General features: G+C 37.9%; 1 protein-coding gene across 1 annotated transcript; it reads left to right on the top strand.

The window, feature by feature from the left end:
* The first annotated feature begins 670 nt into the window (after window positions 1-670).
* LOC145781909 (serine/threonine-protein kinase TBK1-like) lies at window positions 671-12,575 on the top strand. The gene is made up of 17 exons (XM_082593603.1): window positions 671-781; window positions 3,437-3,564; window positions 3,919-4,062; window positions 4,274-4,403; window positions 5,033-5,214; window positions 5,513-5,673; window positions 6,252-6,362; window positions 6,615-6,794; window positions 7,261-7,460; window positions 8,271-8,421; window positions 8,597-8,698; window positions 9,230-9,350; window positions 9,576-9,771; window positions 9,917-10,058; window positions 10,627-10,788; window positions 11,477-11,695; window positions 12,087-12,575. The coding sequence occupies exons 2-17, from the start codon at window positions 3,442-3,444 to the stop codon at window positions 12,118-12,120; spliced, it is 2,358 nt and encodes a 785-aa protein (XP_082449729.1). The 5' UTR covers window positions 671-781; window positions 3,437-3,441; the 3' UTR covers window positions 12,121-12,575.
* The last annotated feature ends 2,338 nt before the right edge of the window (window positions 12,576-14,913 follow it).

Consider the following 14,913-nt stretch of genomic DNA (forward strand, 5'->3'; position numbering starts at 1 on the left):
ATGTGGCATGCATTGTGCTTAATATTTATTTATGTTTTAATATTACATTGTGTGCATCTGTAGTATAAGATGACATGCCACTCGCCAGGGTGGTACAATATATACATAATATTCGTTCACTGTCAAAAGAAGTGGACTATTGGATGGATTGCGTTTGGTTAGGGGTCTACCGTCAGACCTGTCTGGCTTGTTGGGTCAGCATAACTTTTTAGGTCACGGAAGCACACGAGCTCTTCAACTACGACGAGGCAGCAATCCAACGAAGAGGGAAAAAACGAAATAAAAGTCAAATAAAATATTGTTTGTAAAAATGTTCAAGCTTGGGAACGTATTAATATTACCACGTGTCGTGTCTAGCGAAGTTGTGAGAAAAAAATAGTCACGTGCTCAGTTGACCGACTTTGCAGCCTTCTTCGTGCAATTTCGCCTCTGGCAAGCAAATTTTTGCAGTATTTCATGGAGTGACGTCACCAATTGCCATTTTATAAACCAAAACTTTTCACCGGCAAATATTTTCACTAACCAATCGGACTAGTACTGCAACATTTCTACTAGTCCGCGCAAATTTTCTCTAGCCATTGGTTAGCGGACTAGCGTCAAGATCGAACCCTGAATAATACTAATATATGGTACTTCTCAATACTGGCTTTAGACTTTAAATTGTTTTTACAGATTAGCATTTGTTTACTTTCATCAATAAGGTAAATTTACTATGAATTGGTGTACAGTTGGCTAAAGTTGCTTGGTGCGTCATGGCATTGTAGGTGATGCGTTTCAAAAGGCAAGTAATTTTTTTAAGGTGGTGGCTATATTTATGGGGTCTGCTACTATTCGGCTAGTCCGATTCGGCTGGTCTGATTCGGCTAGTCCGATTCGGCTGCAGTCTTTTTCGGCTGGTTTGTTGGATTTACTTAAGGATTTTGCTGGATTACAGAAGGATTATGGTTGGATTTTCAAAAATTTGATGAATAGGGAACTAGCCGAGAAAGATTGTACTCGAATAGGAAACTAGCCAAATCGGACTAGCCGAATAGAACCAGCCGAATTGGACTAGCCAAAATGGGCCATTCCGTATATATTTATGGTACTATGCAACTATTACTCATAAAACATTGTGTTTACATTACTTTTAATGCATGGGTACGAATGCGCACAAATGTAGCGGCAAGTCCAATCCAGTTACAGTATATCCGCTCCTGGGCTGCTATTTGACCCATTTGAAAGACTTCTATAGCTTTGTTTATTATGTCTTGTTTTTAGTTTTATATCGTATAGCAAAAGTAAATCATACATTAGTTGTATCAGGCAAATTCTTTTTAAAGCAAATTCAAACTTTTGCCATGCTTGATACACCCTGATCAAGGGTCTATCGTTTAAGCCTGACTTGTTGGATTGGTGATGTTTCTCATACTTCACCAAAAGGTTACTAGACTTGGCAGTCTTTGATACCATATCCAGTCCACACCTGTCATAGTAGGGATAGACTGGTAGGACATGTATTGGCGTCAGAGATGAAAGAACTGAGCCTGATGGATATTACTTTGCCTTCATTCTGATTTCCATTTACCATTCTCTCGATCCGAAGTGTTTTATTTATCAGCTTCAATGAGCAGAAGTGGACTGGTTACCACTAATGACTGTCTTGATTTCAGTTGACAAGTGTTTTCAATAGAAAAAGCGTAAATTTTGATGTGGAGAAGATTGTTTGACTCCTGTGCTCATCATCCGAGGAACAAAGTGTCTTTTTTGTGACTAAACAGTTAAAACAAATTGGCCTGCATGAATATCTCAAACAATATATATATATACATTGCATAGCCGACGTAGGCCAGATCAAGGTAGCTGCCTGCCACCATGCATCCCCTTTAGTGTTTCATAACTTCGGCACTCATGAATAATATTACAACATTTTCTTCCTGCAGTTGCTCTATATAACACAAACAGAAATTTTGGCCCAGGGCAGCATTTGGGTTGGCCATAGCTGGTCTAAGCCATGAAAAGTATGTGTGACTGATAGTAAATCAGCAAATCGTGTTTTGGATATTTTTTAATCTAATTTTCTTTGGATTGACTATAAATCAAAGCTTTTATCTTACGCCATAAAAGCACTGATACTTCAAAACATGTCCCCTCAAATTTTGATTTGTTATCTATGGAAGCATACCGTAGTCATAGTCTGCTACTATTTGGAGAATCCGATTCAGAGACGCCATCTGGAGATATCCCAATTCAGAGACAAGACAACTTTTTTTGGAGATTTCTAGAGCCTCACAACACCATGTGTTTATTCAAAGAATTATCTTATAATAGAGGTCAATCAAATAAACGAAAAAGTCTCAACTAAAGTCTCAGTTAGAAAAAAAAAGGTTGTCAAACAGGTTTCATGATTAACTATAGAGGTTATTCAATTTTTGCAGTGGTCAGTTAGCGTAAAATACATTCACATCACATTTTACACTTTACTATCATCTTCAGACAGCCACCCAAACTTTTTTCATTTTAAAACTGCAAAGTGAAACATAGTCATTAGGATTGTGTACATGGCTATGTGCAAGTGAAATGTACACAATTTTTTGTATGGAATGGCTATATACGACACCATAAATACAGCCACTTCATGTTTTAAAACTATGTACTCTTAATCTTATGAATACCAAAAAATGGTGATATTGTAGTTCATTAAGTGCATGGTTGAATTGGTAACAAGCATGAAATATTATGGTTACCAGAGACTTTCATTTATATTATAACTCAATGCAACTAAACAGTGAGCAGTATACATGGACATAATTGTTTCTAGTAAAGCAAATTTTTCCTGAGAAATAAAAGTGCAAAACAAGTCTTTGGTTGAAATAAAATTCATTTTATATTACTTTAAATATTTTATATTTACTTTAATGACAGTATTTTCACTGTTTTTCACAATTTTTGGAAAACGATAAAACGAAAACGGCAAGTGTGAAAAGTTAATCAATCTTGAAAATTTTGATGGCAAAATACATTTCAGGTCAAGCCTCCACCATAAAAAAATTTGTGGCAGTCCCAGGCAGTTTTTGAAATTTTAAGGGGCGTTTGAATCACCCTAGTGAGCACATCAATAGAACTTTACACTTGCAGGAGGTGGTGTTTTTATCATAATTGGGCTTATATTGCGGCTTATAGTAATAATATAATATGTAGCATTAAATGCCAGTATGCTACTGAGCACTTCTGTATTTAAAAATTAAGCCTCAAGTGATGTTTTGAAAACAGAGACGATGCACCTTTGCTGGTGTCATTTCATTTCTAGATTAGATTAGCTCAGTGCCATTGCATATATGGGAACTCGTTTTTAAAGTCACTACTTTCAATTAGTGTTTTCAACATCATATTAGTTTCAGGTTTCAAGCTATTGAGTAACAATATGCCAGAAATGAACCTGTTCAATTTATTGCAGGTATTATGATTCCACATTCTCCCCAAAGTAACTCTGCACCACTTCGATCGACCGCCAGCTATGTCTGGTCAACTGCAGATATCCTTGGGCAGGGAGCAACTGGCTTTGTATTTAAAGGAAGAGGGAAAGTATGTTCTTGTTTCATTGGCAATAGTAACGTTGACAAAAAAATATTAAATCTTTTTTTTTTCGTTTAAGTGTGCATTATGTTATTGTACAGTACTCTTCTAGTTTAACCACAAAGGGGAATAACTGACTGAGCAACACCACAACTCTTAACATTATAAAAACAAAAAAGCTAACGTTTTCGGCTATGCATCAAGCCTTTAACAGAAAACTAATTTTACGTTGAGTAATTTTTACATCTTCTAGTTAAAACGAATACAGTAGGCTAGTAATAAAGTTAAAATCTCTTATACTTTTGTGAGTTTATAATTCAATCTAATCATTTATGTGAACCACTTTTGTATGATTTTTTTTAGAAAAATGGCAAAGAATATGCCATTAAAGTTTTCAACACCATGAACTTTATGGCACGGTCGCCTGATGTGAGGAAACGAGAATTTGACGTGTTACGGAAGGTCGATCACCAAAATATCGTGCGCCTCTTTGATGTGGAAGAAGAGGTATAATATAATTTCTTACAGATTGACAATGACACCACAGAAATGCTCAGCATGCTCCTGGGCTTATTGCGTCTAATTATGACAATGCAGACAGCGGACTTAGCCTCAGCAAAATTATTTTCTTTTCTTTGCGTACAGCAAAAGATGTTTTTCCTTGTTAGCTTATTACTGTTGTGCATCTAGTAAAGTATAACCATAGGTCAATGTGCAGATCTCAAACAAGCATGATGTGATCATTATGGAACTGTGCTCTGCCGGGAGTTTGTTCACAATGCTCGACGATCCTGAGAATTTATATGGGCTCGATGAAGATGAACTCACGCGTGTGCTCAGTCATATTAGTGAGTATTGTTTTATCATTTGTCATTATGTTTCGTTGTTAGCATTGTACAGGGTAGAAAAAGGAAGTACCGCTTACAGTAAGTCCTACCCCACCATCCAATAAACGAAAATGGAGAGAAAAACCTTATGGTGAATAATGATATGGGTAGTAGGGCACATGTCTTAGTTAATATCTGTACAAAGCCCATCTGGAAATATCTTGACACGGTCAATGATGCATTGGCGTCATACAGCTTTGCTGAAACACTTGTCTAGACTGACTGCCGCATATACGGGTAATCTCTGCGCTAGACAAAACCAGTTTCAGCCGTATGACGTCACAACCTCAAGCAAATACAACGCTACATAAAACAAACTTAAGATATTATTTATACAGTGTTATATTACTCAAACTTGATAAATTTTTCATTGCAAATAAAGTTCTTAATATTGTTTTGCATCGGTTATTTTCATGAGAATAAGTTATCGCAGCGCTGACAGGGCCAAGAAAGCAGAAGGCTTAACAGACATCTTAAACAACTATGTACTCATAATTTTTTCACTTCCAAACCTTGTTTTGATGCCCACTTACATCAAACGAATTTCATTTTTTGCTCTAAGTGCTATTAAGTGTTGCGTTCCTCCTCAGCTGCCGGGATGAAGCATCTGCATGATCGGGAGATTGTCCATCGCGATTTGAAGCCGGGTAACATCATGAGAAGTTTTGCTGAAGATGGGACTCCTGTCTATAAACTGACCGACTTCGGTGCTGCCAGAGAACTCGGAGATAACGAACAATTTCAGTCTCTTTATGGAACAGAAGAGTATTTGGTGAGTTGGCTTTGTGATGAGAAGTCTTTTTATGTTGTTTTTTTTTGATAAAATTTTTGCCCAAAAAAATTGTTTGGCACTAACGTTTGATTTGACGAAATTATGTTTTTGAGGGAAAAGTATGCGATAATGTGAATTATGAAATTATAAACCATAATCGCCTAAAACGTTTATGTAGGTTATTATTAACCAAAAGAAGCAAATTTACTTTTTTTAGTTTCCAAATCTAGTTCAAGTATTCATAAACTACTTTCCAAATCTAGTTCAAGCATTCATAAATTACTTTCCTGGTTTGCAGCATCCGGACATTTATGAAAGAGCTGTGTTGAAAAAGCCTCAAGGGAAAAAGTTCTCAGCGACCGTTGACCTGTGGAGCATCGGGGTCACACTCTACCACGTTGCGACCGGTCAGCTACCATTTCGTCCCTTTGGTGGTGTTCGAAGAAACAGAGAAGTAATGTAAGTGATAGATCAAGATATTGCTGGTCGTCTTGTTCTACCACAAGCACACAAAGCCAAGTCACATTTCCGGTTCAACATGTTTGTTGTATGATACTCGCAAAAAATGCATTCGCAAGGAGCTATGGAGTTTGATAATTGAGTTTTTGGTCGTGTTTAAAAAATTAACATGTTGAATCCGATGATGTTACTTAGCTATGTATGTATGTGTTATACTAATGTATTGGTTTGTGTGGGCGATTGCAATGCTCGCATGTTGAAAGTTTACCAAGTACGTCAATTCTTTTGACTGGACATTTTCTCACGTCTACCAGTTATATTTAGGTTAAAATGTGGGAATTCACCAATAAGAATGACGTTACGACACGTCATGACGGTTTTTTCGGTTTAGTTAATTTTAACTTTCTATAAGACGTGAACTTCCCGTTTGGTTTGGAACATTTGCTCTCTGAAATCAGAACTATTTCTTTTTACCTTTTTGTCAGTTGGACTGGAGGTTTGCAATTAATAGTTTTTAAAATATAAAAAAAAATTGCTAATGACGGCGGCAGGCATAATTAAATTTTCATTTTCCACAGGCATAAGATTACCACAGAGAAACCAACAGGTGTTATATCTGGAGTCCAACATTCAGAACGTGGAACGATAGAATGGAGCCGAGATTTACCAAAAACTTGTCGACTGTCACAGTGAGTTGGGAAGTCTGCGATATTTGGCAACGACAAAACGTTGTCGCGACCTTTGACGCATAACATGTCTGGAGCCAAATAGTCTCGACCGTTACGTCACAATGTTTTGGATTACAATCAAATTGTAAAAGTGACAATACGCTTTCTAAATTACTGTATTGTTAAAAATATGTGGACGACAGTGACGTAGAAAACAGACTGCTGCCCGATTTTTTGTGTATTGCGTTGCTGAGCAAAAATAATCTTCTTCAGAGGGTTCAAACAATTGTTCATTCCCATACTCTCTGGCATACTTGAATGTGATCCGCACAAAATATGGAGTTTCGATCGCTACTTTTCTGAAGTCGATGAGATTCGCGTGAAGCAGGTGGTCCATGTGTTTGCCGTTCCGACAGCGATGCTGCATCGAGTCTATATCTCTCCAGAAAAAACGTAAATAACAGATACAATCGTATACGAATATGAATTTTTTTTTCTGATGAGTATTGTATCAACAATTGTAACTACAGTTTTAGTCCGGTAAATCCTCTAACTGCTAATTACTGTGGAAAACTTAGTTACTGAGTTACATGTTTACTGTAAGTGTTTACACTGTGCTTAATGAACTACACTAAACGTTAGTACAATTTTTGAACCGAGTCATGTCTGTCTGGTATCTGCAGACTACAATAAATGTGACATTGGCATTCTTGTTGAAGTTTTGAAGGGCAGAAATTGTTTAGCAACTTATTACCAATAACTTTCCGGTAAGATTTTTCGTGTAAGTGACTCAGAAAGAATCTAACCGACTCAGTTTAAAACCGAGTTTCTGACTAACTTGAAATCCATTTTGAAGCGCAGTATTTCATTCACTGCTGCCAATGGACAAATTAAAATGCGTTTTGTTTACGTCCAACAGGCTGGTGTCCTTCCAAGAACATGTCGCTGAGCTCACGGACATACGATCAAGCCGTCAGCTTTTGCTTTTTGAAGGAGCACAGTTTGAAATCGAAACCTTCAAGCCCATCAAAGAATACCCAAAAACTTCTTCTGATTGTCCATTTGTTTTATTGAATGTTGATATCTCTGATTTTCAAACTATACATATTCCTCACACATGTAAGTGATGTATGCGTGTTTACCATCAAACATCGTATTAAAATCAGTCTGTGTTGCTCCTTTACTGTCGGTTTTATACTTTTTAAGGGTGCAAACATTGCCATTTACCACCCAATGACCTTATTATTCAAGAAAGCAGTGCTTGCCCCCGAGCATGGCAACCAATGTACACTGGCCATGTTGCGTGCAAGCTTTAAGTTTAATTGGAGGCGATCTGCTGCATCTGATAGCAGTCAGAATCGCTAGTATACGTTGACAATTTGAGTAGTAGTTGATAAATATAGTGCTTGTATATATTGTGTGTGATTGATTTTGAGACACTTTTTTGTTATTTTTTTTGTACAAATAATGGACTAGATTTGGGCACTGGTGCAAGAAATCCGAAGAGCTTCTGGTAACAGAAAAACGCTATTTTTCATCGTAAAACTAGAGGTTTTGCAGTGCTTTGAGATTCAGCAATCACACTTTGAAAATGTGGATTTTCAAAACTATTATTTCAAAGAGATTTAAAGTACGTTGGCCTAAAGTTCATAATCGAATTTATTTCCAGCCATTATCACAGGTCGCACGTTGGCAAGGCCTGTATAATAGATTGCTATGGCCTAGACTTTAGACCCAAGAGGTAACATTTTATCGTAAAACGCAATCCCGACTAACAAAAATTGCCATTTTTGAACGATATAACATGTGAAAAAGGCAGCGCTTCCTGGCTGGGAAGATGGTTGCGTTTGGTTTGTTTGAGTTGTTGCAACGCTTCTGAAGTTAAATTCTCCTCGTTTTGTCTTCTGCTACTCATCACGTGATTTTCAGGTAAGCCCCCAAAAGTGAAACCGTCCTTGTCGCTTGAGAACGACGCCAACTTGTCCAAGGTTTGTTCCAGCACTTTGTTCGACATCGGAAAGTCTGTTAAATATCTGCTTCTTGTCCAGCAACTGATACGCCTGGCAGTAAAATGGTTCATGTGAGTGGAGTGTTTGAAGAATTGCTGTAACTGTAAAGCTATTTAGTATAATCACGAATAGCTTGTTAAATTAAACGTTTTTGAATGTCTAATTTATGTGATTTGCATTCGAACCTGATTTAAAGAGTTTCTGATATTTGATTGGACGTTAACAAATGTACATGTCCCCGTGCAGGTCATATTTGAAGGATCGAATTGTCAAAACTGAACTGCTCTGCAGTGAACTACATACTCGAGTGGGATGCCTGAAAACGTCATTGGAAATATTTGAAGAACAGTTGAGTTTGTTTACTTTTCTGTAGAAATTGATATTTTTCTTGACCCTGTTAAGAAAACACTCTTCAAAGTCTTTTTTGTAGAGCCGGGATCCTTTTCTTTGGCTTTAACAATTCAAATTGGTTCAAAAATATCTATAGAAGTGGAAAGCTGAAACACATGTAGCATTGGTATTTTATGAGCGTGGTACTTAGCAGGATGCCTGTTACAGAACAATCATATCCACTTATCTGTAGAAAAAAATGCTGTGTCTGTCAGGCCAATATTTTAGTCAAAATGAAAGAGGTTTATTTTAACAATTAAAAATTGTCGAAATACATGAGACATCAGTGACAAATTACTTAACCTTGTAAAGCATTTAAAAACTGCAACGACAAACCTAGGTGTCCAACCTGCTTGTAAATCCAGAAATTCAGCAGACGCGAGACAATTTTAATCTATGTTGGTTGGTGCTTGAAAGATATGCATGAAATCAATTAACAGCACCCCGGGTTGCAAAGCTTTCGTCCCTTGATTTTGTTTTCTTTTGCAGCTATCAGCGAGAGATCTCTCTGCTTCGTGTCATTGGAATGATGTTGTCCACTCCACCGGAGGTCAATGAGCTAAAGATGTATTTCACGCAAATTACTGAAAAATCGAAATATTTAAGACAGGTACTGATTGCCTCAGCAGCGCCATTTTTACAAACAGTCTAAGTTTATTGAAGAACTCGGTCTATTGGGTCAAAACTTCTTTAGTGCAACTCAGTAAAAATGCTTTTTCAGTAGGAAAAAGTTTATTTGTCAAGCAAACCCTTTGGAAGTTTCTCAATTTGCTTCGTATCGTAAGTTTTGTCGTTCCGCTGCTGTGTTTTGCTTCTTCAAGTCTTGCTGTTGTAGATGCGGACAGACTACGAGGTGATACGCGACCAAGTCAACACGCTCAACCAGATCGTGATCCACGATAACACGCCAGCATCCATATTTGTGGATGAAGGCTCTCATCCGGAAGACAGGCTGTGTGAAACCATGAAGGTCCGCGCGGAGTCCTCCAGAGTGACATACCGATTGTTTAAAAAGCAGAAGCACTTGAAAAGTAAGTAATCTTACCACTTGCTGAATCATCGTACCATTTATATGGATCCTATCTTTTATCTGTTCTTGTTACCGATAGCTTTAATATTCCTTTTTTGATGAAGCGCTTATTTTCTCTCCTGATTTCTTTGCTTATGGGATTGTAGGACTTTCATCCGCCGAAGATCAAGTCCATAAATTTGAGAAGCAAAAACTCTCTGAAATCTGCGAGTCTTCCGTGAAGTTGTTCACCGACAGCAGCGTCCCTGCCTGTAAGCGACTCCACAAGAGCTCCACATCGTGGTTCAGGTGATTTCATGTTGCTTTGTATCGAAATATCCTGCCAAGAAAGATTCGTGTTTCTCAACCATCACTTGGGAAATTTTATTCCATTTTTTTCATGACTTGGTGTGTGAAAAACTTTTAGCCCGTAGGCCAATTCATGCAACTTTGGACATCAAATTAGTTTTTCGAATATCATAACTAGGAATGGGTCAGTCGTTTATTTTAGTTCCGATACAAAACAAAACGTTCTTAAAGAAAACGAAAACATACAGTGTGCATCCAATGCGAGAGTGCGAAAGACCGTAGCGCTGTGTAGGCGTGAGAGGTTGTCGAGTCTTCACTTTCTTAGGGATAATCATTAAAACACTACATACAGTATATGTTTTCGAAAAATAGGTGATGTGTAGATTTAAGAATAACGATGCTGCAGTCTCTTCTCGTGCTGGAAACTTTAATGTTTAACTATCATATGTTTGTGCTGTATTGAGTTGATTTAGAACGTTTATTGCTTCAAAAAGCAAACCTGTTCAGCCATTCATTGTTTCAGTAATATGGGCTATTGGGCTGGTTCTAATTCTTCTGTTATTTTCAGTAACATGAGTGAATATGTGCAAAAAATTCAACAATCCGATAATGGGATGATGAACCTCCGCGATAGATGCTTGGAGCAGGAGGACTCCGTTCGGGCTCTTCAGAGGACGTACAGAGACAAACTCTCGGTCGTAGAAGTAGCACTGAAAGATACTGCAGGAAAGTAAGCAAAAATAGACCAACAAATTGAACTCCTGAAGAAGGCAGTTGTGTTGAACAGATGAAACGTATGAAGTTTTCAATTGTTCCAGCGCTTTCCAGCCAGAGAGCTGCAAAGCTCTTTCAGGAAAGTCACAAAGTGCGACTATCTCAACTTTTTTTGCAACCCTTCGGTCTTCAACTAAACTTTCGGCCATCAAAATGGGCCATGCCTTTTGTTAGAATTAACCGTCCATTAATGCTATTGACTTGAACTTGTCTGTGCGAAACCAGTTTCGGGACTAACATGAATCGGAGACCTGCTATTGTCTTGAAACTAATTCTTTGAATGCCACGATTTATACAGGCTTACTTTTCACCAAGTCTTGACTTGAACTTCTCATATCGCATAAGTAAACCCAAGGTTTCCGTTAGGTTAAAGTTGCATTAATCTTGGTTAAGGTGTTGTTGCTTTTCCATATTATTATTTTTTTGACTGTAATGCTTCCGCACGACTTCGTAGTGCTCCCAAAAACATCAATCTTCAGTAGTGGAGCATGAGAACGGTTAGTAACCACCGGCCATTGCTAAAAATCGATATTTATTGTAAATAGCATGACAGCCCAACCCAATTTTTAACTTTAAAACGCAAACCAATGTTTAGCGAGTGTGACGTTTTTTTTTCAAGTCTTGGTTGACTGATCTATTTGTAGTTCTCGAAAAGCATCTTCCTTGCCGTTGCCTTCGACAAAAACAAACAATCTGGAACACACAGCAAGCAATCATTCTTTGCGGCCAAATCAAGCTCCAGCCCCCGTCAGCAGAAACAGGCAAACACAATTCCGTGAATTGAAAGAAGGCCTGGCCAAAGCCACCAACAGCTTGAAAGAGGTTCAAAGTGAAGTCGCCAGCGGGTCAGAGATTTTACGAATGTAAGTTCACTTTCTGATTTTTTTCTCTTGCACACTTCTCTGAATGCGGAAGAAAATTCGATTTTGACATAAGTCGCAGTCATTGTGATCGATGCAACAGCTCTATGAGTATTATTTTTTTGTCGTATCCCAGCTTACGCTCGGTGGTTGAAGATTTAGTAGACAAGAAGGCAAGGAACAAAGAAGCCAGTCTTCGTGTCCACCTTCACGCGTGCATTTAAGTGTCATGACACATTGCCCCATTGTCATGACACAACCATTGTAAAACTATTAAGGAAACTCGCTGGTTTACGTTTAGATAAGTGTTCAAAGTTAGTAATATCTTCAGTTACAACATTGAGTGACGTATTGCCTGACCATGCATGTGAATTGACTTGGCTATTATTTGCAGGTTGGGAACCTTCAACATGAGCAACAGTCAATGAAGTCAATCCTGTCAGAAAAACCCAGCGACTGCAATTCAATTGTCGTGCAACAGCAATCATTGAAAGTCTGAAAGTTAATCTTATGATAGCACGATCACCCGTTTATTGCGTGAAAGATTTCGACATGAGTCATTCTGTGTGGTTTTCAGCGGCATGTTCCTGTTGGTGATGCAATGGAACCAGTGACGTCATCGCTTTGATTTTAATTGGTGAACTGCAACTGCGTTCTGTTGGCTACAGGCCAGGAGAGCTTTCTTGCACTGTGATAAGCCTTTGATATATATCCAGCAGGGTTTAGTTAGAAAATATTTTTTTCCGTAGTATTTTAGTGAAGACCACCTGGAAGACTACTAAAGCAAAATTCAAAACTGTAAATACGGTAGGCCTACCTAACTCCAGTTTCATTTGCAGTTAGCTATTTTATCGCAAACAATTCAATGGAATTTTTATGTGGATTAAGTTTTACAGTACAGTATTTTGGTAGACAGGTATCTTTGTTGTACAGTTAGCAGATAAAACCCGGCAACATAACATACAAAAATAAATTGAAAATTGCGAACGTTTAAAACTATAAAGGATGTCAGCCCTTGTCAAGCGTCTGAGCAACTGATAGCCATATACAAAATACATGAAATAAGGAACGCAAAAAACGAACTAAACATAGCTAAGGAAATAAGGCACATCAGGTTTTGGTTAAGCAGAGATACGAAGTACCTCCAGCAGACAACTACTTGGTGAGGGGAGGATTGCAGAATTTGAAGAGAATAGCGTCGTGGATTTTGGTGTCAAATTCGTTAGAACATCTACGTATATTTTTAAAACACTCTCAGGAGGGTTTGACACAAGTACGATAAACATCCAAGTATATGGCCTTTAATAGTACTTGTTAGATGAGCGAAATCTAAGTGCTCGCTGACTCATGGATATAGGCTACCGATGTATGTAGCCTACAGTTCGTGTCATGCGGACATGTTATTGCATAAACATATTGGTAACCGCTAACAGTGGCACACGGTTTCGGCCTTATCAGGGCAATGACACTGGGGATGTCCACGTGGGTAGCTATGGACTCACGCTTGGCGATTTTCCATTTGTGGTCTGCAAAGAATAAAAAATTGTACTGTTGCCGATCTTGAAAAAGTGCTCAAACGGCAAGCAACATACATTAGTTCAGATGCTTGACATGGTTTTATCTGCTCATGGTTCAACTTTTACATTATTTTTGAAACACAGTGCCAGTCAATATCTCAAGTCGACGTTGCACAGTCAATATTGAACCAAATATGCTCGAATTATATTTTTTTAGATATTTGGTTCAATTTTAACCACTCCAGGGATTTTCATACGGAAAAGGCTATTTTTTTTTTTTTTGAAACTTGATGTCCAGTTGTAGCCGAGTCATTGGCCGAACGTTCACAATCGCTTACGTCGCTTGCAGCTGACCGCGATCATGCACCAGCTTTTCATTGTAGTATATCATGCACAATTCCTTTCCATGATGCTTCGTTGAGTCACCTTTTTTAATTATTATTTAATCATTGTTTGTTCGGCTCTATTGTTTTTTACATTGGCAACGAAAGGTTGCTACAATTTTGCTGCATACATAAGTTACAAATTTGTTAATAGACTTTGGTGTGGAATTTTGAAATGCCGTGTACAGACTGTGATGCCTAAAATGAACCATCAGCGTATTCTCAATGCTCACCAGTAAGCCTAGGCCCACGATTTTATTGAGAGGTTCTGACGAATCACATTACCGGGAGCTGGGTCAATGTTTCTGTTGTCAGATTTGTATGTGTGAAGCTGCCAGGTTTAGGTTTGGTTTGAACAAGAGCTTTCGAATTCGTTCATCAATGCTTTTGGAGGCAATCAGATGCAGTAGAAGCTAATGGTTTTAACCACGAGCACAGCTTTGGTCGTTAAACCAATTAGTCACGATATCGTTTTCAAGATCACGAGAAGCCTTAAGCTAAATTCTGGCAGCTTTGCATACTCAGCACATTATGTGCCGCTTGAAAGAGCATGTGCACATCGACAATAGAAACATCCCGTGTTCATTTGTGTGATAAGTAGAGGGATTTTCAGCTGAGGTATTAGAACTGATCCATGAGATTTGCAGTAAAGATGGAATTTCTCCTTAAGTAACTTGAATTAAATCCATTGCACGGTTAAGTCCTACCGCTAATTTTGAGATGTATTTAGAGCGTGATGTATTTTGAAAGTGCCTTAATAATTATACTGGCTTTTATCTATCGCGAACAATATTGTATGTAGAACAAAAACGTAAACTTTTGTCGTTGCCTAGACGGCGAAAGTTTCTGTTTTGACATAGAAAACGGCAACGTTTGCTGACGAAGTGCTACCTTCCGCTATGGCCGGAGTGGCTGACTACGAAAGCCTATGTACTATGTAATTACAAATGTTAATATTTGTTAGCAACTTTTACGTGCTTAAAATTATTTACGTTTCTAATCTTAACTAATGTATTGTAGAATGTTGACACGATTAAGTTATAAACCACGTTTTCCGTATAAAGGTATAAATTTGCTGCATTGAATTTGAGAATAGACCTAAGCCAATCAGTACTTTTTACATTTTCACGTCTGCAGACATTGAATCGATGTGAAAAAAGGGCAGGTTTACTGATTGGATATTTGGACCAATAGTGCATACTTTGTCTTGGCATCACTGCGTTCCAGCGATGTTTATTCATGCGATTAACAGCAATCAAGAGAACTTATCACCAGCATAATAATCCAAGCAGCTTTGACGTTTGAAAAACTTCCCATTTTT

Source organism: Aplidium turbinatum, chromosome 13 (genome assembly GCF_918807975.1).
Source record: "Aplidium turbinatum chromosome 13, kaAplTurb1.1, whole genome shotgun sequence".
Lineage (NCBI taxonomy): Eukaryota > Metazoa > Chordata > Ascidiacea > Aplousobranchia > Polyclinidae > Aplidium > Aplidium turbinatum.

Excerpts from the sequence above, each read along its gene's own strand:
- LOC145781909 (XM_082593603.1), top strand. The coding sequence starts at position 3,442 with ATGATTCCACATTCTCCCCAAAGTAACTCTGCACCACTTCGATCGACC. Across the intron at positions 5,674-6,251 it reads CGAAGAAACAGAGAAGTAAT|GCATAAGATTACCACAGAGA; the intron begins GTAAGTGATAGA and ends CATTTTCCACAG. Across the intron at positions 7,461-8,270 it reads TATACATATTCCTCACACAT|GTAAGCCCCCAAAAGTGAAA; the intron begins GTAAGTGATGTA and ends CGTGATTTTCAG.